A 26,104-nucleotide genomic window follows, 5' to 3' on the forward strand; every position below is an offset into this window, starting at 1 on the left:
GCATTGAGAGTGAATGTCACTTTCATCTTCACTCTCATAACTCATAGCATTCAGACATGCTAGAGTGAAACTTTCACTTTCATTACTCCTAGGGTATATACTCGTATTCTTATAATACTACTCATTTACATTTCTATTTACGTTTCTCTATTTTATTTACGTTATTTACATTTCTATTTTATTTACAGTGTTACGCACTGTCACTTGAAATAACTTATAAAACTATTTTCCATTGTTCACGTATATTTACATTCATTACTTTCACTTGCTGTGTACACATTATTTACACATTATTTACAATTCCACTTGCACTGTTTTACTCAATAGAAAGATCGTAGTCACTCTTTTATCAATTGTCAGCCCTTTACCTCTTTCCACACGAGGTTTAGTAGGGGGTAAAGGTCACAGAGCCATTTGCATGGGGGTGAAAAAAGGCCTTGAAGTCAGCAAGATGAAACATACGTCCTCTCACTTCGGAAGATGAGAGTACACTGATAACGCAGGGGCCAGGCCAGCTAGCCTAGAGGCCTGCTTTAGGGGTTATTCAGAGTTACCAATATTACTTCTTGAAACAGCTAAGTCTAGCACTGATATGATTGGCAGGAAATCTAGACAATACATTATAAATTTGGTAGTTCCAGGTGAATGTAAATATCATTTAGGGTTCTCCCTTCCCTCCTTACATGTATATTTATTACGAAAATAGATTAGAGGCCTACTTAGGAGATATATAATCAGAGCTACCAATGTTAAATCTTGAAACAGCTTTGTGTAGCACTGATATGATTGGCAGGAAATCTAGACAATATATTATAAATTAGGTAGTTCCAGGTGAATGTAAATATCACTTAGGCTTCTCCCTTCTCTCCTTACATGTATATTTATTACGAAAATAGATTATACGGCATATTTCAAGGGGAAAAAAACAGCGAAAATTAGCGAACGAGTGCACGTGAGGTGTTGTCAGGTGATAATTAGCCAATTCCAGGTGTATGGCACACTCACTTACCTGATTTCTTTCTTGTATATATTATTTGGTATAAGAATACGACATAGGGCTTATTTCAATGGATGAAATCAGTGAAAAATTCCAGGGAAGATTTACTTAGCGTAGCATGGCCGGGCAGGCGAGAGGATAGGGTAATGGAGGGGGGGGAGGGAGGGGAGTCAAGAACGGGGAGAAATGGCTAAATTGTCAACAATGGATGGGAGTACAGATGAGATTAGGAGTGCTGACTAGTGTTGGACATTGTCAGTACTGATAGATGATACAAGCCCCCACTTGAAAGCCCGGGTGAATTCAAAATAACACAGAATCACAAAAGCGACGCCCTGCGGTATGATCCCTTGCTCCCAAGCGTCACGAAAGTGACGCCCCGCGGTTAAGGGGTTAATGCATTAGGAATTTCTTTCTACATCATATGAGTCACCATGCCACAGATCTTTATTTTCCCTTTGCCTTAAGGGTACTCCCAGCCTCTGGTAAATTTAACTCCCTCTGTCCATACAAATATCTGTTTGCCCACATTGCACACTTGCTCATGGTTGTCCAGGTGGCACATGGTTTCCTTTCACACAGGTAGAAACAAGGGCTTTTTGATTATGCCCTCCACTGTCAGATGAAGCCATGCTAGATAACGAAACTGTACAGAAGCAGCAACACAAGACGCTGTGGATGTTCTCATAATCTCATGGGTCAACTCTGGCCATTATTGCTCCACATCCTTGACCAGATCAGGGAGGACACTTGGAGCATTCTGGGTGTATTATGGTGGCTGTGATGGCCCCTTATGGGCGGTTTAAGGTGTTCTGCATCCAGGACAGACACTGATACTGGATGGGCATTTATTTGATCTGGTACTGAACCTCACAGTCAGCATTCTTTTTCCACACATGAGATGTCCTTGATACTGTACTGTGAGATGTCTTGACTGTGCATCAGGATTCCATGCACAGCGAACCCTCACATATGGAGGATATACCGTATCTCACTGTCATTCTATCATTCTGTCTACAGCCAAGTCGGTGGAAAGGTGGTCTACTCTTCCAGTGGATGCTGCTTTGAATCCCAGCCGGGACAGTGAACAGTTTAAGGGATTACAAAATTTTTTGAAAGAAAAACCTTACTGATTTGCCAAAGACCCACCAACATATCATAAAAATGTCTCCACTAATTACCAGTACACCAGTCTCGTATAAGACAGCCCTAGCATTATTCAGTTTGGATGGTGAGTGTTAGTGCCAGTCATGACATGAAGTTTATATGTAGGGGAACTAATGGACCTCAGGAAACAGGATGTTAAACCTATACCCAGAGTCATGCACTTAAAAAATAATAATCCTAGAGGACGGTGGCCACTAATAAATTACCTTTATATTGTCATGTCCTCTGCTGTCTGGCCACCCATCCTCTCTCACACCACCACCGTTTATATACCTCTCTCCTGTCCCCCTACTTCATCATCAATCTCCTTCTCTCCTCCTCCACCCCAATCAACTTTGTAAAGTAGATGACATAACAGTTGATGCAAAAGAGCACTGGAAGGTGTGGAACATGTCAGTGGATATGTACTGTAAGAGAGCCTGGATTTAATGGTTATATAAATTTCAGCTGAAGAATGTTGTATGAAAAAGAGTTTTGTTGTAATGTGATGTGTTCTCACTGGTAAAATTAAAAATTCCTAAGAAAGTATATAAAGTGGAACCATTATGCATCATTAATATTGTTGTTACTGCTGTTGTTGTTGTGGACTTATTCTTACCTGAAATGTGATGCTGGTGAGCTGCAGACTGAAGCCGCCTTACCCCAGCAGCCCATCACCTCCTTGCAGGGCATAGAGAGAGAGCTGAACAATGTTTTTACTGCTGTTCATCTCCACAGCTTTGTTATATCAGTGCCAGTGCATAAAGGTGTCCCTCTCCTGCACATTTTATTGTTAATGTACACCATAAGACTTATTATGGTGTCATATACAGGGATGTACGTGTAAAGTAGGAAGACAGTATGACTAATATGCACACTGATCTCCCTTCCTTTGTCCAGCTTGTGAGAGCCACGTCAACACGCTGGCCGTTCTGGCGCTGGTTCAACTACCTTCACCGCTCCTGGGCCTGGACCTCCAATGCACTCTTCTTCTTTGGGGTGAGGCATGGGTGTGCAGTTGATAGTGTAGCATATTTATTCTGTCTAGAAATGTTACAGGAATACAGTAAATAATAATTTTACCCAAGAATGGTATAACTGTCTAAGGAGGTAGTATTCTTATACTGTAGAATGCAGGGCATTTATGCCCAAGACTGTCGGAATGATTATGTGATTATAGTTTACTCCATACCTGCCGACTTGTTCGGAGGGTGACACGCTCTAAACCATCATTCAAGACTTACGGAAAATCAGTGTGAAAGTTACTAAAAAATATGAACATACAGTACATAGATCATCATTTCATCAATAAGAAGAAAATTACCTTAGCCAATTAGAAGTGGCTGTTAGGAGAATGTGTGAAATCCACGGACAAGTTGGCTGGCATGGAGAACTGTGCAGTAAGTTCAAAAGTTGGGAATAAATACATTAATTAATGGGTAGTAGTTGAGTATTGTTATTGTGCTACCCATCTGTCTGATTTAGTCCACCATCCACTCACCCAATATAGTGCTGCTCTCAGGTGCCTGCCCTTTCCTCTCTTCCTTCCTTCTTTCCTTCCTTCCTCTTTTGTCTTTGTTTCCTTCATTCTTTTCTCTTCTTTCTGTCTACGGGTGACTTTACACCAATGACAAGCCAAATGGTTAACTTTTCACCAGGAATCCATTTACTTCGCTGGGTGATAACCATATAACCAAATTATGGCACACCTGGGTAATCAAGTGCTCCAGTCGGATTGAGCCGGTGTAGGTTTATATCCAAAGGGTGGTTGGGGTTTATTGCTTACGTATTGCCACTCAGAGATGAGTGCAGCTGATCACTCTCATCTTAAATGTCAGGACCAACTTGCCTAGTGCTGGGCTCCAATGCTTCTCATGGGAAAACACTGGATTAGGTGATTAATGATATGAAATGAATTAATCACAGCAGACAGCCGCCCCTTCGGGGCCGTCCCATGTAGTGAACCAATGTTCCCATATGGCTAATGGCACCTCGTCACAGATGGATGTGGGGATTAATGTGGAGATTTGGTTCCCAGGTGGATGCTGCATTTGCATCTCTCTCCACCCAGTTAACAGTGACACCATATTAGATTGCTTGTCACCCTGTTGTTTGGCTGTATGGTTACCACCAAGTGTAGTAAATGGTTTCCTGAGTTACAGGAAACCATGTGGCTTGTCACACAGTGTAGGGCAACCTTAAGTGGAAAGGAGAATGATAAACAGTGACAGAAAGGATGAGAGAAATAGGAAGAGAGGAGGACAGACACAGAAAAAAATGATAAACACGAAAGAAGAAGAAGGCAGCACTTCATCAATGAGTAAATGATGAGTGCCCCACCTACCACCAATAGGTAGGGGTAAAGATACTAAACATATGAGGAACACTGCGGAGTACTGTAACACTGAATGTGCCAAAATCAAAACTGAGATGATGGAGGATAGAAGAGTGAATTTTGGACTCATGGCACCTTTGGAGTCCTTCAACGGAATGCCTCATGTTGTTTTTATGCCAGCACTCCATGGAGGAACTCAGAAGGCAAAATATCCCTTGTCTAACTTCCCTTATCGCAATTTATTGATTATGGCTCATTCGGTCTTAGTGCACAGATGCCCTCATGTGATGTAAAGGTAGTAGGTACTGTATATAGCAGACTCACACTAAAGATTAAGTATTGTCTATATAAATACAGTAATTACTGTGACATGCTCTTGATGCCAGGCTGAAAGTAATACAACATTCAGGGCCATGCAAGATATGCCAGTGCACATACAGCATTGCATTTGGATTTTCCCAGCTTATACTCTTTGTATTCTTGTTTAGTGTAAAAAGTAAGTTGTTCTTTTATAATTTAGAAATGTATACCTGTTTCCTAGATTTGGTTACCACTGTGTTCTCCAGTCAGTCTCCGAGCCCTCCTCTGCCGTGAACCCTTCATGTCAGACTTTGAGTTGTCTCAGGTCAGTTGTCAGTACAGATAATCTTCATTTAAAGATGTTTTTATTAAAGGTACTAATGAGTTGGTTCCCTTTTTCACTAAATGTAGTTTATGGCATCCTATGAAAGTGCTTTTGAAATCAGATATGAGCGTTTGTTGTTTGTAGTCCTTCAGGCACAAAAAAGATGCATGTGCAACACTTAAAGTTGTTTTAGTATCATTGCATTTTGTCTGCATACACCTTAGACATTAAGAGGGACATGTTACTCCTAAAACTTTCATTCATATTCAGTCTTCCCTTTTTCATCTAGCTCAGCTCATTCTTACTTTTTTAATTGTTACCCCATATTAATACGTGCAGTAGTTTTATGAGCTGAAAAAAATTTGGTGTGAATGTTTAAATGAAATGTGTGGTTAGAGATTTAAATAATTTCTTCCTTCCTTTATTCCATCCCTCCTCTTCTGTTGTTTTTTCCTTCATTTTTTCTTCTTCCTTCTGTCTGTGGGTGACTCTACACTGAGTGACAAGCCAAATGGTTTCCTGTACACCAGGAAACCATTTACTATGCTGAGTGGTAACCATATAATCAAACTATGGCACCTGGTGGTTTAGTGGGTAATTAAGGTGCTCAGGATGGATTGAGCCCTTGTCAGTTCATATCTAAAGAGTGGTTGGGGTTTATTGCTCACATGATGCCACTCAGTGATGAATGAGGCTGGTCACTCTCATCTTAAATGTCAGGACCCTTAGCCCCGGGCTTCTACGCTCCTCACTGGGCAAAACAAGATTAGATGATGGATAGATGAAAATTGTATATGAATTTCCTTGTCAGTAATCATAAGGAGCATCAAACCATATGCTGTGTTGAAAGATCTCTTAACTTACACAATACTGTATACACACAGTACTTGTATGTTTGTTTTTTGGTACAATCTATGTTTTTTTTTTTTTTTCCTCCATTGTTGTGCTTTGGACAATGGTAACCTAACCTCAGGCATATACACCTCATAATCGTTGAAGCTGGACTTGCTTTAGTAATATACTAGTAGTAATAGATCAGTCTTGATCTGTCTGACTGAGCAGACACTTTAACCACAGACAAAAATGTATAGGAAAGAAAAGGGAACAGTACTTTGTTGATTTAGAGAAAGCCTTTGACAGAGTCCCTAGAGAGGTGCTGAAGCGTAGGATTGAGGAGTGGCTGGTTAGGGTGGTTATGCCCATGTTTGTGGGTGATCACACCCAGTTAAGAGTGAATGGAGGTTTGAGTGATGAGTTCTCCATGAATGTTGATGTGCATCAGGGGTGAGTTTTTGGTGTGCATCAGGGGTCAGTTTTGAGTCCCTTGTTGTTTGTCATGGTACTTGAGGCCCTCTCATGTGACTTCAGAGATGGACTTCCATGGGAGATGTTGCATGCTGATGATTTGGTTTTGATTACAGAAAATGAAAGGGAGGCGGAGGAAAGATTTAGGAAGTGGAGTGATGGTATAAGGCACAAGGGCATAAGAGTAAATGCAGATGAAACAAAAGCGATTATATCTAGGGATGACGGCTGTACTATCAAAGAAAAGAGAGAGTGGCCATGTGCAGTCTGCCACAAGTGTGTGGGAAGTACAGTAATCCCTTTAAGACCTGGACACCCATGTCCCAGACACCCCAAGTCCTGGACATTTCAGGCCTGGGGCCTCGGACACCAAAAATGGCCAAAAAAACGTGGAAAAGAAAAAAAAAAAAATGATATATGATCATTCCTACTTTACATTTGCTACTGGTGACAAACAGCTGTGTTTTGGCACGTAGTTCCTCCGACATCTGCTAGAGCGCCCCTGCATCCTCCCCAGTTCCCACCTACCTACCGTCATGACTGCACACTCGTTGCCATGGCTGCCCACGGCCTCGTTTTTGTGAGTAAACAGCGAATAAACTGCAATACCCCGCCACTAGACCACTTGGAAATTTACAGTGTTGTGCAGTGTTAAGAAATTAGAATTCAGAGTGCAAAGGATTAAGTGAAGTGTACAACACTGGCATGTTGCAACTGGCATGGAGCAAGTAAGAACAGAATGTGCAGTGTTAAACAATTATAATTCACAGTGCAAAGGGTTAAGTGCAACACAACACTGGATTACTGTACATGCTTCAAGTGCACCTTCACCACTGTCAGAGCCATAGAGGAGGCAGGTTAATCATCGTGATGGCCACGGACGTGTCATAAGTACCCTGTACACTGCTAAATATTTTCCATACTCACTTCTGATTTCTCATTCTTTGGTTCCTCTTCATTTATTTCATGGTTTCTGTCCCTTATTTGTATGTATAGGGTCTTAAATAGGTGCTGTGCATGTGTGGTAGGGAGTTATTTAGGTGGCATTCAAAGTTAGGTTGGGGTGGGGTCCATAAGTACCTGTCTAGGGGCATTTTTCCCAAGTCCCGGACAAAACCAAGACCCAGACATGCCTTTGGTTCTATTACGTCGGATCTTGGAGGGATTACTGTAATTCTATCTTGTGCAGTGTTTGTGATAAGTGGGTGCATAAGAGATGTAGTGGTATTAGAGGTAGGCTGTGAGACAATGCTGCTTTTATGTGTGCTTATGTGTCGGGGAGAACAGGTGGAGATTGTCAGGCATGAAAGGATTGAACTTGCTGGTGAGTCTCTTGAGTGTGTGGGAGAGTTTCATTATTTGGGAGACATGTTATGTGCTGGAGGTGGGGCTGGAACTAGCTCTATTGCTATAATGAGTGGTTAGAAGAAGTTCAGGGAGCTATTGTCTCTTCTGACATCGAGAGGGTTCTCTCTACGTCCTAAGAGATCTTTGTATGCAACATGTGCTAAGAGTGTAATGCTGTATGGTAGTGAGACCTGGACAGTGAAGGAAGACGATATTCACGGGCTCAAACATACAGAAATGACAATGATTGGGTGGATGTGCTGTGCGTCCCTGAGTGCAAGGCCTGGGGGGGCTAGGTTTACGATGGAAAAGTTGAGAAGTAGGATGGGACTGGAGTGTACTGGTGCTGTGATGAGGGGAGGTAGATTGAAGTGGTTTGGGCATGTGGAGAGGATGGAGGATGATAACTGGGTGTAGAAAGTGAGAAGTATTAATATTAGGCGTGGGGTTGCAAGGGGTAGACCAAAAAAGACCTGGTACGAGGTCATAAAGTGTGACCTAAAGGTTAAAGGACTGAGCAGGGAGGCTGCCAGAGATCGAGCAGCATGGAGAGCTGCCATTAGGTGACCAAAGTCAATGCATACGAACATGTTGGTGTCATCAAAAACAAAACAAAAACAAAATGAAACAGGCAGTTGTCCATGCAGGGCTGCCCCATGCAGTGAACCAATGTTCCCTAATGTTGGATAGCACAGGGGGAATTGTGTGGAGGTTTGGTTCCTGAATGGATATAACAGGTGCGCTATGGTGCCTCTACATCACCCCATTTTGTGGTTATACAGTTACCACGCAATGTTTTTAATGTTTCTATAGGTTACAGGAAACCATTAAGCTTGTCTGTCAGTGTAGGGGCACTTAAGGAAGAAGTAGGCAGCAGTATATCAAGTGAGTGAATGAAGGTCATCACTTCCTACTGCAATGGATCATGCTGTTTTATTTACTATATACATTTGTGTGTGCAGGTGAATGGAACAGTATGTCCAAGCAAGGCATCGAGCACACCCACCCTGTCCTCGCGTCTCCACACACTCTGGCGGCACATCTCTAAGTCACGCACCCATTTTGAGACCACGCCAGACACTGGTGAGAGAACTAATGTTCTAATGGTATTCCATCCTGTTGTTGTTTTTGTGGCTTCAGGCTCATCTGAATGTGAACCTGATGGATTGTAGGCTGAAGTTGCACTTCTTATGCAGCCACCATCCTGTTTTCAGGGGATAGGGAGGGAATTAAGGGATGGCTGTATATCTGGGCAATGGAGCTGCTCAGTTATATCATTGCCATCACATAAAGACATCCCTGTCCAGCACTACACTCACTTGTATATGACTGTAATAGCATTACTGTGTGATGATTTGGATAACTGCCTAGCTGCTGTTATTCATTTATAGTATAAGCAACAGTTAATCCTAAAGGTTTCAAAATGCAATAGAGAATTTCTTTATATTTCTTAGAAATACACAACCAATTGCAGGTTTGTGTCATCAGTCACTGTAGGTCATGAAGAGAAAGTGCTGATATGTTTGAAATAGTTGTCTTGATGTATACTGTTCTGTAACCATATGTTACTTTACATCTCATATACTCTAATGTAGGGGGGGGGGTGTTTTGAAGGTTGTATTGCTAAAGCATGTATGTATATTAACTGCCACTTTTGCCAGGGTTCATTGGGAAGGGTGTGACTCGACACATGAATCGTGCATGGAACTATGTGATGAAGGGTATTGTGGGTACCCTCTTCCTCACCACTCTCTTCCCTCTTACCTGCATTCTCGTCTCCTTCGGTTCCATCGCCATCGGACTCACTGCACCCATTTGGTGAGTTTGTGCCCTAGTGTTTATTCATTTCATTTGTACACCCTTCTCTGCTTTAGTACCAACACAAAATACAACTCACAGACAAATCCCCTATGTTCTCACTGTATAACTGCCCCTCACACAGCAACACATGCACTTTACTCTTTTTTTTTTTTTTTTTTTTTTTAATAATCCTTTGTAACATATATTTTGCAGGGTGCCAGTGTGTGTGTTGCTGACTCACATCTCATGCATCTTTGTGTATGACCTTGACTCCCCGACGGGTGCAAGGCGCTGGAGTCCCTTCCTGCAGGCCCTTGGATTGCACCTCCTCGTGTTTGGACTCCTGCAGGCCATTGTGGCGCTTCTCACTGCCACCATTGTCTGCCCTACACTAGCGGGAGTTGTGTTAATATGTAAGTGAATGTGTCTGCAAGAAGTCAAGTTTGTTTCATATCATTTTAACACATCATGTAAAGGTCAGAAGTCATTCCCATAAAATATTGGATGCCCTTTACCTCTTTTGTGTTGTTTGCTTTTAGTTTCTTCCTTTCTTCCCAGCATCCATCTTTACCTTTGGTCCCCCTCCCCCTGCCATTTACCTCAAGTTCCCACATTTTCGTACCTTTCAACCCCTAACTCTTTAATTTTAAAAAATCTCACCTATCTTTGGTACATTTTTCCTAACACTCATCCATTTTATTCCAAACCTCATCATAATGCAGTCTTTTTAAGTTTAGTATTACTGCTGTCAGATGATTGTTTGCAGCTTAGGAGCACTTCATGTAGTGACTGGGATAAAAATGGTCTCCATTATCCCATTTAATGTGGTCATTTTTCATTTTTTCAACTTAAGAGAGACACCTTATATAAAATGGGTTAACCTTCCCTTTACCTTTTTTGTAATTGTCATGAGGGCTTGAATAATGAGTGAATCAATGTCTAGCAGATTTCACTGGGCATGCTGCGATAGTTCTTTCTCTAAAATTTTATACCTATTCTTCCTTTCCTTTTTGAACCTTACCTCACCCCAGCTTTAGGTGGGAAAAGAAAGGTCAGGATGATGGTTATGTAACTGCCACTCCTTGTCAGTCTATTTTCCCTTATCTTTTCCTGCTTCTACCCAGATGGTGTGTTGCGGCGAGGGTTGCGGCAGGTTTGGGATTCCATCATGTTCCACGCGGTGATCAAGAAACGTGGTCGAATTCCTGCCTCAGATAGCTTCCTGGTCAAACGCATTGCTGGTCCAGGACTTCACAGCAACTTTTACTATCAAGTGAGTTTGAGTGAGGCTGTGAAAATGTTGTGGATGAATGAACCGACTTAAAAAGAAAAGAAAAAATCAGTACATAATTTGTACCTGGTTGCACATGTGTCTTGTACAGAAACATTTTGTGAATCATCATTGTAGAGGATATTGCCTTACCAGTATATGTTAACAAAGTTTATTTTCGTCTCTGCAGATCAGCTGTGAACAAGCATTAGCAGCATTTGAGGCCAGGCTAGAGATGGATGAGCTGGCAGTGTATCAGCGGGACACAGAGGCAGTCATTTATAAGCCACTTGCCACATACACGTTAGTCACATACCATGTTTTGCATTTATCTGTACTGAACCCATAGTGTTTACTCATCATAGAGGCATGATGTTACAGTTAGGTGTTGCCATACGCCACTTGATATTAATATTATTGTTGGCTGTAAAACATATAAGGTTGATTATCTGAAAATATTTGTTTTCATGTTTTGTCTGATGCTAGAGAGGGATGCCTTTACTTAGTGGCACCAGTATAACTCAGCAGTTCCAGTGCCTGGATATGTAGTACAAATGCAACTTAACATCTGTTCCCTGAAAGGAGGATGGTGGACTACAGGAGAAAGGCAATTTCAGCCTGCATTTCATTGAGTTTACATCCAGATGAAGTGATTGAAATGAATATATAGATGCTTCTTCATTGTTAGTGTTGGAGTGTCTGGAGGTGGGGTATCTAGAGGTGTGATGTTTGTGTGGTGATTGTTTTATCACTCTCTCTTCTGCTTTTCTTTCCTTCATTCTTTCCTCTTCTTCTGCCTATGGGTGACTCTACACTGAGTGACAAGCCAAATGGTTTCTTGTACACCAGGAAACCATTTACTATGCTGGGTGGTAACTCTGTAACCAAGTTATGGTGCCTGGTGGTTTAGTGGGCAATTAATCTCTACGCGCCGGTTGACATGTATAACCGTCATGATTTTGGGCGCGGAGCAACGCCAGTTGACGTGTATAGCCACAAGCGTCTTCCTGCCACCCTTTGAACTTTCACTTATCCTTACCCATCGATGGAACCACCTGGAGACGTGGGGATACTTTCATTTGAAAGAGGAGGAGTTGGTGAGATTTATGTATCTAATTTTTTCTTTAACTTGCATAGTTTGGCAGATATTACGGTTTGAATTAATGGTATTTTTGTTGAAATCACGAAATCCCCCTTAGGGAGGAGCATGCGACATCGGAAACCCCCCGGCATGTAGGGGTTAAGGCACTCCAGTCGGATTGAGCTGGTGCAGGTTTATATCCAAAGGGTGGTTGGGGTTTATTGCTCACATAATGCCAGTCAGGGATGAGTGAGGTTGGTCACTCTTATCTCAAATGTCAAGACCAACTTGCCTAGCCCCAGGCTCCTATACTTCTCATGGGGCAACACGGGATTAGATGATGATGATGATATATAGTTATGTTATGTTGCTCTGATATATAATGATAGGAGTGGTGAGTTTTAGTGCAGGCTGCTGCATAAAATTGTGTGCCTCTCATGTCAGGATATTCTCTGGCAGAAAGGACTTTGGTTTCAAAGTGTAAATGAGCTGTAGTAGTGGTACTGTATTGGTAGAACCAGTAGTGATGCATAGTCTTGTTCTGTATGGTATGCAGGGTGATGCAGCAAATGTTAGATACGATTGTGGCCCATGCTAGGAAGGCATGGGACATCAATGATGTGATGTAGAGTAGGGAAAGTGCATCTTTTTGCAATGCCAAAATCCGTCATTGTAGTTGCCCTGAGTACATTGAGTCTGGGGGTGCATCACTCCCTGTTGTCTTGTGTGTGGTCCTTCAAGGTGAGTCCAGTGTCTTATGTCACTCCAGGAATCTTAGTGGAGGTGGTGCGTGGCACTGGTACATTGTTAAGTGTGATGTTAGGGATGTACAGTCGGCATCAAAAGTTCTGTCGCCTCTTCTGCTTCTCTCTCTCCATGGCCTTGAAATCTGTATGGTGAACCAGCAGCAACCAACATTGTTGACTTTCTTTGACCATAGGTCAGTGTCATCACTGTGGGTTGCTGATGATTCACCACACAGCTTTTCAAAGTCTTTGAAGAGATAAGCAAGAGAGACAACAGGACTTTTGTTGCCGACTATACCTGTGCTCATGATTGCCATTGGTGATGAGTATGGTGGTGGATTTGACTGGAGTGATCGTCAACCTGCTGTCCTCTACTTGTGCCTGAAGAGTGGTCGGATAGTTTAGTTGCAGTGCGCAGGCTGTGTGTGATGTGGTGTGTGGTTGTTTGGTAATGTCATCTGCATATGTGACGATGTTTGTGGACAGTTAGGCTGTAGGAATGTCATAAGTTCGTTGGTGGGTGAATAAGAACCCTTTGGAACGCCATATGGGAAGTTTTGTTTGCCCTGGAGTGTAACATGTGCTTGTCCACCAGGTAAGTTGTTGACAAGCCAGTGTTTGGTGTTGTTCTCCTTGTTCTCTTCCCTCCAGACATCCACCTGTCAGAGGTATCCTTAAATAGAGCTGACAAAGTTCACGCATCTTGGTCTAGAGCAAGACATTACTCGACCTTCCTCAGGTACCAGCATAGATCTGGATTGGGTGGAATTACAGTTGACACATGCCCTACAAGTAGAATAGGCCCTCATGATATAACTCACATTATGGAGAACTACACAATACAAGGCCACACTAAGATGCAGACACAGGATCAGTGGTTTAAGGAATCTGTAAGATGACCCCATAGGGGTAGTTGCATACTTGTGATCATTGGGTTTGCTGAGTCAGGTATGACCAGGGTTGAATAACAATAACAGCAACAGCAACAACAACATTCAGCTGAACCTGGGACAACAACAACTTTCATTAGTACTGAACCAGTATTGAGTAGTTACTATAGAGGTATAGCCTAATGCTGCATGCATGTGTTGCCATAACTTTTTTTTTTTTTTTTTATTGGAAATGTTTATGTAATGCTCATTTTTCATCTACTAGATTATTAAAAGCCATATTTATTGGATTACAGTACACTTTTAGACAGTGCCAGTTATAGCCTTCTGGGGGCCCTAAGAGAGATTGTACTTTGGGGTCCCCCCTGTTGTACCCCACCTGCCTTTAACCTGGTGGCACCTAAATGTATAGAAGCATTGCAGTAATATTAACAGTCTTCAGTATCAGTAGCAATTATATACTGTTGTAGCAAACTTTCCCATTAGGAGTCTGTAATTGTTTTTCCCAATGATCTTGGTTCATGGATGGGCCTGCCTCAGACACAAAATGCAATTCCTTTTTTAATTTTGATCTTCTGAATTGAATTTGTGATATGCCAGTAATAGAATTTATTTGTTTAATTATTTTTTCTTAAGGGTTCCCTAGGGATAGAGGGGACCCAAGCAGTTGCTTGTATCACTTATTCTCAGAACTGGCCCTGCCTTTACGGAACTCCAATCGGATTGAGCCGGTGAAGGTTTATATCCAAGGGGTAATTGGGGTTTATTGCTCACGTATCGCCACTCAGGGATGAATGAAGCTGGTCACTATCATCATAAATGCCAGGACCAACTTGCCTAGCCCTGGGCTTCTACGCTTCTTATGGGACAACGTAGGATTGGATGATGGATGGTTGGAATATATTTTTGTTACTCAAATGATTTGGTACTATGAGGATTTTAATGCCATGTTGCTGATCAGTGTAGGAGAATATACAGGTACTGTAATGAGTATTTTGGAAATCTGTTATCAACTATGTAGTGTTAAGATTAGTAATGGAATGGAAGCATGAGTTTTGTAGAGGTTAAGTCACTATGAATAAAGTTTTCTGTATCATATTTAGTAGTACTTGTTGCACAGAGTCTAAAGAATTATTATGTACTATACTTCAGTGTGAAAGCTTGGTAAGTTTCAGTCTGCATTCCTTTTTTCACATGGCTAATTTGACCTAAATGCAGTCTCTAATATCATGTGCTTCATATTTTTAAAAGTGATGTTACTGTATTTTAACCCATTTAGCCTGGAGATGTCATTTTCATTTTGCTGTTGCCATCTCTGATGATTTTATTCAGCATAGGATAGACTCTTCAACTAGAGGGGTTAGTTACAGCCAAAACAGACACCTCAGTGTGAGATCCTTTTCAAAATGTAAATATTTTTGTCTGGCAACAACGAGAACAAACTAAAAGACATCACCCATGTTAAGTGTTTAAGCTTCTGTGACACATAATGCAACAGTACAGAATCTCCTACCTTGTTGCAGAGAGTTTGTTCAGCGTTGCTTTGGTCCATTCAGTGGCATTGTGGGTCGAACAGGGAACTATGAACGAGTGGAACGGGAGACACGAGACCTCTGCTTAACATTGCAAGAAAAACTGGATAGACGGCGCAGGGACCTTGCATTGGGCCTCCCTCTCAGTATCAGGTGAGGAGAAAAGACTGTGGTGCATGTTTGATAACCTGGCAGAGTTCTTAGACCCTATTGGTTCAATTGATGGCCACAATCAGCTAAATTGTAGGGTTGATTTGACTGGTAACCAAGGAGACTCTCTTCATTACTGTGGATCATCAAATTTCATACAACCATTACCTAGTATACAAGTTGTGGAATTGACCCAGTTTCTTTAGGTGAAAAGAGATCAACAGTAGTAGTATAGATATGCCACCTCCCTCTTCTTCTTCAGTACAGTACCAGCAAAAAATACAGTTAATGAACAGTACACCATCTTCTGCAGCTTTGCCCCTATTTATATTGGGTCGTGGTTTCTGACTAATTGTCTCCATTCTTCTCCATGTCCAATTGCATCCCCTACTATATTCTTCTTTCTTATATCTCACTGTGTACAGTCCATCCACCGTCTCCTCAGCCGACCCCTTCTCCATCTACCTTTCACTTCCATGGCCATCACTCTTCTACACACATAGTCCTCATTCCTTCTCATTACATGTCCATACCATTGTAGTTGTCTCTCCTGCACCTTCTTTGAGATTCCCACAACCTTAATCATTCCCCTAATTCTCTCATTCCTGATCTTATCCATTCTTGTGACCTCACTATCCATCTCAGCATCCATATCTCTGCCACCTCCAGCCTTCTCTCCTGAGACTTCTTTATGGGCCAAGTTTCCAAACTGTATATCATTGCAGGCCTTACCACCATTTTATATACTTTCCTTTCACTCTTGCACTGATTTTTCTATCATATAACACTCCTGACATATCTCTCCAGTTTCTCCATCCTGCCTGTATCCTATGGTTAATTTCTGCACCCAGTCATTCATCAGCTGTTATATTTGAGCCCATATACTGTACTTGAATCTCTCAACTCTTCAACTTTTCTCCTAGCAAACACACATTTCCCTGTTCGTCTTCTCCATTAAAGCATGAGTATTCTGTCTTTCTCGTACTAATTTTAAGTCCTCTATCCTCCAATTTCTTTCTCCATTCCTCCAACTTCCATTCTACTCCCTCCCTGGTGGTATCTGTCAGCACAATATCATTTGCAAACAACATAAGCCATGGAGCCTCTTCACTGATGCCTCCCCAAAACATCCAATAACACATAGAATATATAGGGATTCATTGATGATCCCTGATGTAGCCCAACTTTTACTGGAAACTTCTCTGTCACACCAACACTATTTCTGACCCAAGTTCTTCCCTGGTCATACATATCTTTAACCAGTTGCACTTATTTTTCTGAAACACCCTTTTCACTCATACATCACCATACTTCCTGCCATGGCACAGTATCATACGCTTTTTCCAAGTCGACAGGAATCATATGCATCTTTCTTTGTTCCTCTTCAAATTTTTCCTGGATTTGACCCACTGCAAAGATTGCATCTGTTATTCCTTTTCCTGGCATGAATCCAAACTGTTGTTCACCAATCACTGTTTCCATCCTTAACCCCTACCATCCCAGGCATTTTTGCAATTTTATACCCACCCAATCCCGGACCAAAAACAGAAAAACTTTTTATTGCATAAAGCAATTCAAAAGGATATATAAATCAAGGAAAAGCAAAAAAAAGTACTCCTTATAGGAGAAATAAGAGCAGGATGGGCGTCTGTCGTGTTTTTAGCCCAGTTTCCCAAGCTGTGAGTGATGTTTTCCCACCCAACTGGGCGGGATGAGAGAGAACGGGGGAGGAGAATGGGGGATTCCCTGTTCTCAATGTCCTTCTCCACCGCCTCATATTCCTCCCTAGAAGTCATCCAGGTCTTCCTCTTCTGAAGAATCACAAAATGAAGGGACAGAAGAGTCTATGTGACAATTTCAACAACCTCCTCGAGCCCAAGGAGGCGGAAAAATGTCATGGTTTTCACGACATTCTGACGCTATGATGGACAGTGGCAAATTGATGTTCCCTAGCCATGCAGAACCAAAGTACTACAGCTGCCTGGACACAGTATTGCCAATACATTAAGCTACTCTTTAGCAAAAAATTAGCTAGACTGTAGCAGTTTGAGACGCGCTACAGTGCTCAAGTTTTGCTGTCGGCACCATCACATCCCTGGGATTAATCGAGACGTTTTGTACTGTCGGCACCATGCAGATGGTGGGATTGTATGGGTTAAAATTTTCTCTATTATTATTATGTAATAAATAGTACTCTTTGCACTCATTATAATGTGTCCTTCATACCATGACACTCTTGCCAACCTCATGCACCTCACTTTCACAACACAGACAATCCTTCAACATAGCTTCAACAAAAGATCTCTCAGGACACCAGGATGAAGTGGCTGGTTTCCTGCAGTCTGTTGGGTTCCCAAATTTTGAATCACAAAGCCTTCTGGAGTGGAACTCTTGCATAACTTGAGAAATGGATGAATGGATAGGGTTATGGGAGAGATCATTGTTGTTGGAAATGAGGTGGGAATGGTGATGAACAGTAAAGGGTGGAGTATTTCAAGTCTTATGAATGCAGATAGTACTGTGCTGCTTGCCAGTGCAATAATGAGCAAGACTTGCAGACTGGTTCAATTTTGTGACTATCTTTACATGGCAAGGTTTAGCAGTAAAGGTAGATAAAAAATGATAGTTGTTGAGAGAGAGTGTCACTGTCTATGTGATATTACTGTATATTCAGAGACAGATTTTACTTGAAGTATGATCCAGTATTTCAAGGCATTATGTAATATTTAGGACATAATTACCATCTGCGCAATTGTAGAAAGATACAGAACTTTTCTCTTTGCAATGTGTTATTGTAGATAGTTCAAAATCAGCTTTTTAGAAGTACAGTACAGTTTTTATTATTGCTGGTATTTTTTGATACAGGATAACTACCAAATATCTTTGTCATATCATGTCCAAAATAAAACTAACAGCTACTCAATCTGCATCATAATGTCATTGCCAGATACTTACCCTCTCACTCCAGGTCTTAAATCAACTTCTTGATCAAGCACCTCAAGCTGGATGTTAATATCATTGCTTGATATACTGTATATTCTCTCACTCCAGGTCTGAAATCAAGCTGAGAACTACTCTGTTTGGATCTTAATTTCTTTGCTTGATACTTACCTTGCCACATGTCTGAAATCAATCTGAAAACTTGTGAGCTCAAACTGAACCTTAATATCTTTGCTTGGTACACTTACCACAGGTCTAAAATCAAGCTGACAACTCGTGAGCTCAAATTGGCCCTCAAGCAAGCAACAGTGATGCTGGAGGACTTCTACCCATCGCACATACTCAACCGCATCATAGAACAGCCAATGGAAGGTGCGGCTGGTTTGGGGGAAGGGTTAGGGGTACTAATTGGACACGTTGGACATGGAGCAGTGACTGGACAGAAGCATGTGGGTATCTCAGAGCGAGGCGTGAATGTGAGAAGAAGCACAGCACTACAGGAAACAAAGTTCGCCACAGTGGAAGAGTGGTGGGACAGCAAAGGTCTTGCAGCAGGTACAAACACTTTCTTATCCAGCAAGGGAAATTTTTGTAACAGTATCAGAATTTTCTTGGTATGAACGGCTGTTTATTACTAGAATCTCTTCAAGAAATTAAACCCATCAGTCAGTGATGTACCGATGTTCACTTTTGGTCAGGCTGCTATCAGATGAATTTATGGACCTCGGGTTGTGAAGGAGTCAAGGAAGGTTGTAGCTAACCCCTTCAATTCGAAGTCTCCTCAAAAGTGAATAAAACTGTATGGGGATAAGATAAAAATGGTAGATTACTAGTGGAGAAGGAAGAAAAAGTGAGCAGAATGGAGAGAACACTTTAAGGAATTGTTGAACATAGAGGATGGAAGTAATGCGAGTATAAGTGGCTGGGGAATGGCTGGGAGAAGGAGGAAGGTGAGAAGACAGGAAAAATCAGTAGGATAAAAGTTGTGGAATCAATGAAGAAAGTTAAATCAGGGAAAGCCCCAGGAATTGATGGAGTGTGTGGTGAAATGCTGAAGCATAGGGGAGAGATAGTAGTAAAATGGATGTGGAAGATGTGCAGATTGGCCTGGGAGGAAGGTAGAGTCCCGGAGGATTGGAAGTCAGGTATAATTATTCCCTTGTACAAAGGAAAAGGGGAAAAAGAAGTGTGTGGTAATCATAGGGGCATTTGTCTTCTTAGTATAATAGGAAAAGTGCATGGTAGGATACTTATTGACAGAGTTAGAGAAAGAACAGAGAAATTAGTTGGAGAAGAACAGGGAGGCTTTAGGAAGGGAAGAGGTTGTGTAGATCAGATATTCATTCTTAGATCTTTAGTGGAAAAGTTTCTAGAGAAGGGAAAGAAGTTATATGCGGCTTTCATGGATTTGGAGAAAGCATATGACAGGGTGGATAGACAAGGATTGTGGAAAGTGTTAAGAATATATGGAGTAGATGGGAAGTTGTTGAATGCTGTGAAGAGTATGTACGATGGTGCGAAGGCTGCAGTACATGTGGATGGTGAACTAAGTGAATTTTTCTCTTTGAAAGTTGGGTTGAAACAGGGATGTGTCATGTGTCCATGGTTGTTCAATCTGTACATGGATGGGGTAATAAAAGAGGTACAAGGTAGGGTAGTGGATGTTGGAGTGGCCCTGGTGAGAGAGGATATTGTTTGGAAACTCCCTGTACTGTTGTTTGCAGATGATACTGTGTTGTTGAGTGAAGACGAAGGGGAGCTGCAAGGCTTGGTGGATGAGTTTGGGAGAGTGTGTAAGAAACAGAATTTAAAGGTGAATGTAGGGAAGAGTAAAGTGATGGTCTTTGAGAGAGGTGAAGTCAGTGAATGTACAGCGAGGTTGGATGGTGAGGAATTGGAAAATGTGAGTATGTTTAAGTAGTTGGGTAGTGTGATGAGTAAGGATGGAGGTTTGGAGGGTGAAGTGCTTGAAAGGGTACAGCAGGGAAGAAAGGTTGCTGGTTCTTTGAAAGCAGTAATAAGAAACAGGGAAGTGAGCATGGAAGTGAAAAAGTTACTACATGACAGTATTGTGATACCAACTCTAACGTATGGAAGTGAAGCTTGGACGTTGTTGGAAGGACACAAGTCAAGAGTGAGAGCAGTGGAAATGAGTTATTTAAGAGGAGCCTGTGGAGTCACATGGAGAGACAGGCTGACGAATGAGGATATAAAGGAGCGTTGTGGTGTGGCTGTGGATGTGATAGGAAGCGTTATGATGAACACATTGAGGTGGTTTGGCCATGTGGAGAGGATGGAGGGTGAAAGACTGACGAAGAGAGTGTATGTGAGTGAGGTGGAGGGGGGAAGAGGGAGGGGGAGGCCGAGGATGAGATGGAGGGATGGGGTGGAGAGGTATATGAGAGAGGGGGGTGTGAGTTGGGAGCAGGGCAGTGAAATGGCGGAGGACAGGGCGACTTGGAGGCGATTTGTTTGTGGGCACCCCAAACGGGATTGAGGCATCTGGCAATAGATAGATAGGATAGTCTGATTAGATTACAAAATACAGGTGTGTAACTGGATTGAAAAGGGTAAGTTTGTTTTTAGATGTACTGTATAGAGATAAATATGTTGATATAAAGGAGATACATTCCTTTTGGAATACTGATGGTACTGTTTATTAATTTTAAATCTTTTCAGATACAAAGATTTGGACACCATTTCAATCTCACAAGCACCCATTTTACAGTAGTCTCCAATACAAAGGGAGACAGACGATAATTTAGATAAAACTTTCATTGATAGTTCATTATGGATATACTGTAGCACTTGTGGTCAATTGATTGTTCAGTATTGGTCACTTTGCTTAATGTACATCCATCTGAAATGTCAGATATTTGTATAAAACATTGCCTTAAGGGTGGGTCTGTGTAGCTTTAAGTGTTATAATGACTTAAGAAGCTGTTGTCCTGTGTTACATTGTTTGATTTAAAGTTACGGGTTTTATTTTGAGACATATGTTTGGATTATCTCCTTCAGCCTGACAATTTTGATGAGAGAGCACCCAAGTACAGTAACCCCTCCATTTGTGTAGCTAATGTATCACTGAATTTCAGTGTGCATATCGATCCTTGCATATAGTGCCATTGAAACCCTTGTTACCTGGCTAATTGGTATGGTGAAATAAAAAGAATTTTCCTAAAATTCCCTTTTTAGCCATCTTGAAAAATTTTGACCCCCATCCCCTCTAAGTCATAACATTCAGTGTAATAGACACAATGGCATATGGGGGCTGTTGAGTTTAGGGGGGCTGAGAATTCGACTTGCCCGAAAATGTTCCAAACTCTGTCATCCATGTGCCTGTGTCATCGACAAAACTGTATAACATCAAAACTCATTCAAGAGCCGGAGTCAGCTGTAGAGTACTAGCAAAAAATGCACGAGACTATGTACAGCCAATGGAACTGTGCTGAAACTCGCAACAAAAAGCACACATAAATAGAAAAATATAGCAATACTGACAGCAAAACATTGTTTTCAACTGAGATCTACATCTTTTATTGTTATATACACGAAATTGGGTAAGAAAATACTGTACAGTAACCCTGTAAGACCCAGACTCCCAGGTCCCGGACACCCCAAGTCCCAGACATTTTGGGGTCGGGTCCTTGGATGCCAAAAGTGGCCAAAAAACGTAAAAATGAAAAAAAATAAATAAAGAAATAAAGAAAAAGAAAGAAAGACGATATGTGTTCGTCCCTACTTTAAATTTGCTGTGTGTTGACGAACAGGTGTGTTTTGGCGTGTAGTTCCTTCAGTGTCCACTAGAGCGCCCCTGCATCCTCCCTAGTTCCCACCTACGTACCGTCATGATTGCATGCTCGTCGCCATGGCTGCCCACGTGCTCGTTTTTGTGAATAAACAGTGAATAAACTGCGATACCCCACCACTAGACCACATGAGAATTTACATTGTTGTGCAGTGTTAAGAAATTAGAATTCTGAGTGCAAAGAATTAAGTGAAGAGTGCAACACTGGCATGTTGCAACTGGCATGGCACAAGCAAGAACAGAATGTGCAGTGTTAAACAGTTATAATTCACAGTGCAAAGGATTAAGTGCAGCACAACACTGGATTACTGTACGTGCTTCAAGGGCACCTTCACCACTGTCAGAGTCATAGAGGAGGCAGGTTAATCTTCGTGACGGCCTCAGAATTGTCGTAAGTACCTGTACATTGCTAAGTATTTTCCATACTCACTTCTGATTTCTCATTCTCTGGGTCATTTTCATTTATTTCATGGTTTCTGTCCCTTATTTTTGTGCATGGGGTCTTAAATAGGTACTGTGCATGTCTGGTAGGGAGTTATTTAGGTGTCTTTCAAAGTTAGGTTGGGTTAGGGTCTATAAGTACATGTCCAGGGGCATTTTTCCCAAGTCCCAGACAAAACCAAGTTCCGGACATGCCTTTGACTCTATTATGTTGGATCTTGGAGGGATTACTGTGTTGAGTTCAGTAATGCTAAATTTCATAAATTTGCTGGGAGTTGAAAATCCAGTAATGCAAGACAGAATTGTTCAGGGAAGGCAGCACAAATACATGGAATGGTTTGCAGCTTGTCTGTGCTTTAATCTTTGAGTACTGTTATTTGTAGAAGAAATACTGCTTTCTTCCTTGCTTAGAAGGAAATATATCCACTATGTGCTCCAGATTCTCACCACCAGACAAATTTGTATAATGTCGCTCTGTATTCAGTATGGCTACACTGCTCAGTCATGCTGACCCATTGTGCTCCTCAGATATGTTTTCAAACGTCAGAGCACACTGAAACTGTGTTCTGCGGAGCAAGACATTGCGGGAATGGTTGCCAGGATGCCAGCGGTCCAGTTAAACACTGGCAGCACACAGTGTAGATAATTTTTGTACAAAGTCTCCACAACACTGGCTGCAGTTGGCTGTGCTTTTGAGTCTGACTGGCGTATATGATCGTGCATGACAAAGTTGGTGAATATTGCTTTTATCTGCTTTGAGCAGGTCCTGATCAGCACCATGGTGTGACACAAGACGTTTGTAGTACTCATCTGAGTCATCCGAAGAATCAGGTTTGAGAATGACATGGCCGAGTGCAGAGAGCACAGCTTGATCATTTCCACTGATCTGTGATTCAGTCTCCATAACAACCTTATCTAGACTGGCCTAGTAGGTTGATACATGATGGAAGTCTTTAGCTGTTTGTTCCAGTGGCTCTTCATTTGCTGATTCTCCAACGAGTCCTCGAAATTGACGGGACACCATTCTGCGTGGAACTCTCGCTTCTTTGAAGGAGAACTGCGTGTCTTGGATGATTAACTGCGCAGCATCACACAACTTTTCTTCGCTCTTCCAAGCAGCTTTGAAATTCTCCTCAGTTCTTGCATCAAGTAGAGTCTCTTTGGTCGCTAGAGTGGACCTCCTAGCTGTCATGACATCCATAGTCTTCCCTTCAAGATATCTGTTGAGGCTGTTTATGCTGTACAAGATGATTTTCAGCACAATCAGTCCAGTCAGGAAATCAAAATCGCATATAGCATTCAGTAACATGCAACTGTCCAAGTAAGTCTTGAGATCCGCATCATTTGTCAAGGTGGGCAATGCCTTGACAGTATGAGGTAGCTGCTCCACCACAGCTTTCACTACCTCACATTGGCAACACCACCGGATGACACTTAGCGACTTCAGCATCCGCAGGATGTGCTCTCCATCGACTGTGATGCTTTCAAAGAGTGCATGACACTTGGGACTGGCTTCCAGAAAGTTGTAAAGACTGAATAATACCCAAGGCATTATGGAGTGGTTCAGTGTCTGTAAGTGTATCTTGGATAGCCAAATTCAAGAGGTGTCCATAACAATGGACATATATTGCGAGTGGGGAGCACTTCTTCACCCTTGATCCAAAACCTGTACAAACACCACTCATATATGCTGCACCATCAAAACATTGTCCAACAAGTTTTTCAGGTTCCAGCTCCAGCTTCCCAAGAACTCTTTTGATCAACTCAAAGAGAACACTCCCTTCGGTTGAAGGTGTTGAATAGAAACCAGTGAAACACTCTCTGATTTCTCCTTTAGTGACGAATCTCAAACATATCGCAACTTGCTCCACTCTGCTGACATCTGATGTTTCATCAACAATGATGGAATATGCAGAACACTTTCTCACATCACTTGCTATACTCCCAAGAACAACTTCAGCCATGATGTCAAACATCTCATTCTGCACAGCAGGTGAGGTCCATTGCATGTGTGCAGCTAGCTGACTCATCAGTTTTTCTCCCAACCAAGGGATATCCTTGGATTGGAGATGCAAAAGCTCCAAGAAGTTTCCCCAGTTGATGTCAGAAACTTCACCCAAGTTACTGCGGTCCTCTGTATGACCTCGCTGCACTATATTCTGCTGGGCAGTGAACAGCAGAGTTTGAATTATGACCTTCAAGTATTCACGGTTTTGTGCTACCTGTTGCTGATGTACAATAGTGAGTTGCTCAATCACTGATGTCATATGCTTAACATTTGCTCAGTAGGTGACCAACTTTATCATGGCATGTTGATGAGAGGTACTTTTTGCATGCCTTTTTAAGTTGGTCTGTCCTCTTCCAGTAATTGAAAGTGAAAGTGTTATTATGCATGAACACTGCATGGAAAGCATGAGGCTACACACTCATCAACATCATATGTAAGCCAAGGGTATTGTTGATACCATTCACTCTGGAATTCTCTCAGGAAGGACTCACTGCTGACCTTTTTAGGGTTATTACTTGGCAAACATTGGCTGATTTGGCTCAGTGTCAGCAGCATTGCCTTGTGAGGAGGCTGATTTGACATGGACTCGTGGGATATATTGATGTCTTCGTTTTCAGATTTTGAACTGTGATCATTGCATGTCGAAGTTGATGGTTTGTATTTTTTTGCCTTGTGTTTTTCTGGATCGCTGCTGCTAGTGCTAGCAGTGATGTCTGTGGCTGATTGAGAAGTTGTTAGAGTGGATGTAGCTGGATGCTTTCCAAAAAAGGCAGTCAGCATCTGCTGTGACTTTTCAGTGACTGGTGTTAATGTCACAATCTGATCAGCATGCATATTCTTCACATGTTTCTCCTTATAATCAGAATCAGTCTGCTTTCCGCATTCTGAACATTGCTGTATTGGCGGTAAAACCAGTTTTGTGATTTGTCCATGACAGTGTTTTCAACATGAAAAACTTATTGACACAAAAGCTGATCACAGTCTGTCACAATCAACCTAATGATCACAGCATCATTAGGTCCTCAGTCAACAAAGTAGTTTCCAAAATGAATTGCACTAAAACTCCAAATACAGTATCTCATCATTTTAGAAAAAATGCATCAGTTACCATTTTCTAACTACTATAGAAAGGCACGAAATCTCAACCCCAGTGTTTGAAAACAGTGAATTAGAGCATAACCAGGGACAATAGCATCAAACAAAGGGTGTGGTTGTGGTTGTGTAGATCAAATCCTAAGCTTAAAAGAGAGGGAAAAAATTTTGTACAACGCCAGTGGGATAATATATCACAAAACAGACATTTCAGATGAATTTCCTGATGAGGTGAAATCACAAATAAACAAATTTTTACCCCTAAATTTATTACATTTCACATTAAGCTGGTTCATCATCATCATCATCCAGTCTTATGTTGCCCCATGAGAAGTGTAGGAGCCCAGGGCTAGGCAAGTTGGTCCTGACATTTAAGATGAGAGTGACCAGCCGCACTTATACCTGAGATTACATGAGCAATAAGCCCCAACCGCCTCTTGGATATTAAACCTTCACGGGCTGAATCTGATTGGAGTGCTGTAATTACCCACTAAACCACCAGGTGCCAAAATTTGGTTATATGGTTACCACCCAGCATAGTAAATGGTTTCCAAGTGTACAGGAAACCATTTGGCTTGTCACTCAGTGTAG

The 26,104-nt window shown here is 41.8% G+C and overlaps 1 protein-coding gene across 1 annotated transcript in view; it reads left to right on the plus strand.

The window, feature by feature from the left end:
- The window catches only part of LOC145403731 (uncharacterized), a 364,507-nt gene that overhangs the window by 270,903 nt on the left and 67,500 nt on the right, over positions 1-26,104 (plus strand). Inside the window, exons 14-22 of the mRNA XM_080275411.1 lie at positions 3,044-3,142; positions 5,020-5,103; positions 8,718-8,838; positions 9,417-9,573; positions 9,769-9,968; positions 10,680-10,828; positions 11,016-11,128; positions 15,066-15,227; positions 18,418-18,719. Of these exons, the coding sequence (XP_080131537.1) occupies positions 3,044-3,142; positions 5,020-5,103; positions 8,718-8,838; positions 9,417-9,573; positions 9,769-9,968; positions 10,680-10,828; positions 11,016-11,128; positions 15,066-15,227; positions 18,418-18,719 (1,387 nt within the window). The remainder of the gene's footprint in view (positions 1-3,043; positions 3,143-5,019; positions 5,104-8,717; positions 8,839-9,416; positions 9,574-9,768; positions 9,969-10,679; positions 10,829-11,015; positions 11,129-15,065; positions 15,228-18,417; positions 18,720-26,104) is intronic.

Source organism: Coenobita brevimanus, chromosome 61 (assembly GCF_032717465.1).
Source record: "Coenobita brevimanus isolate Jiangsu-jjx chromosome 61, ASM3271746v2, whole genome shotgun sequence".
Taxonomy (NCBI): domain Eukaryota; kingdom Metazoa; phylum Arthropoda; class Malacostraca; order Decapoda; family Coenobitidae; genus Coenobita; species Coenobita brevimanus.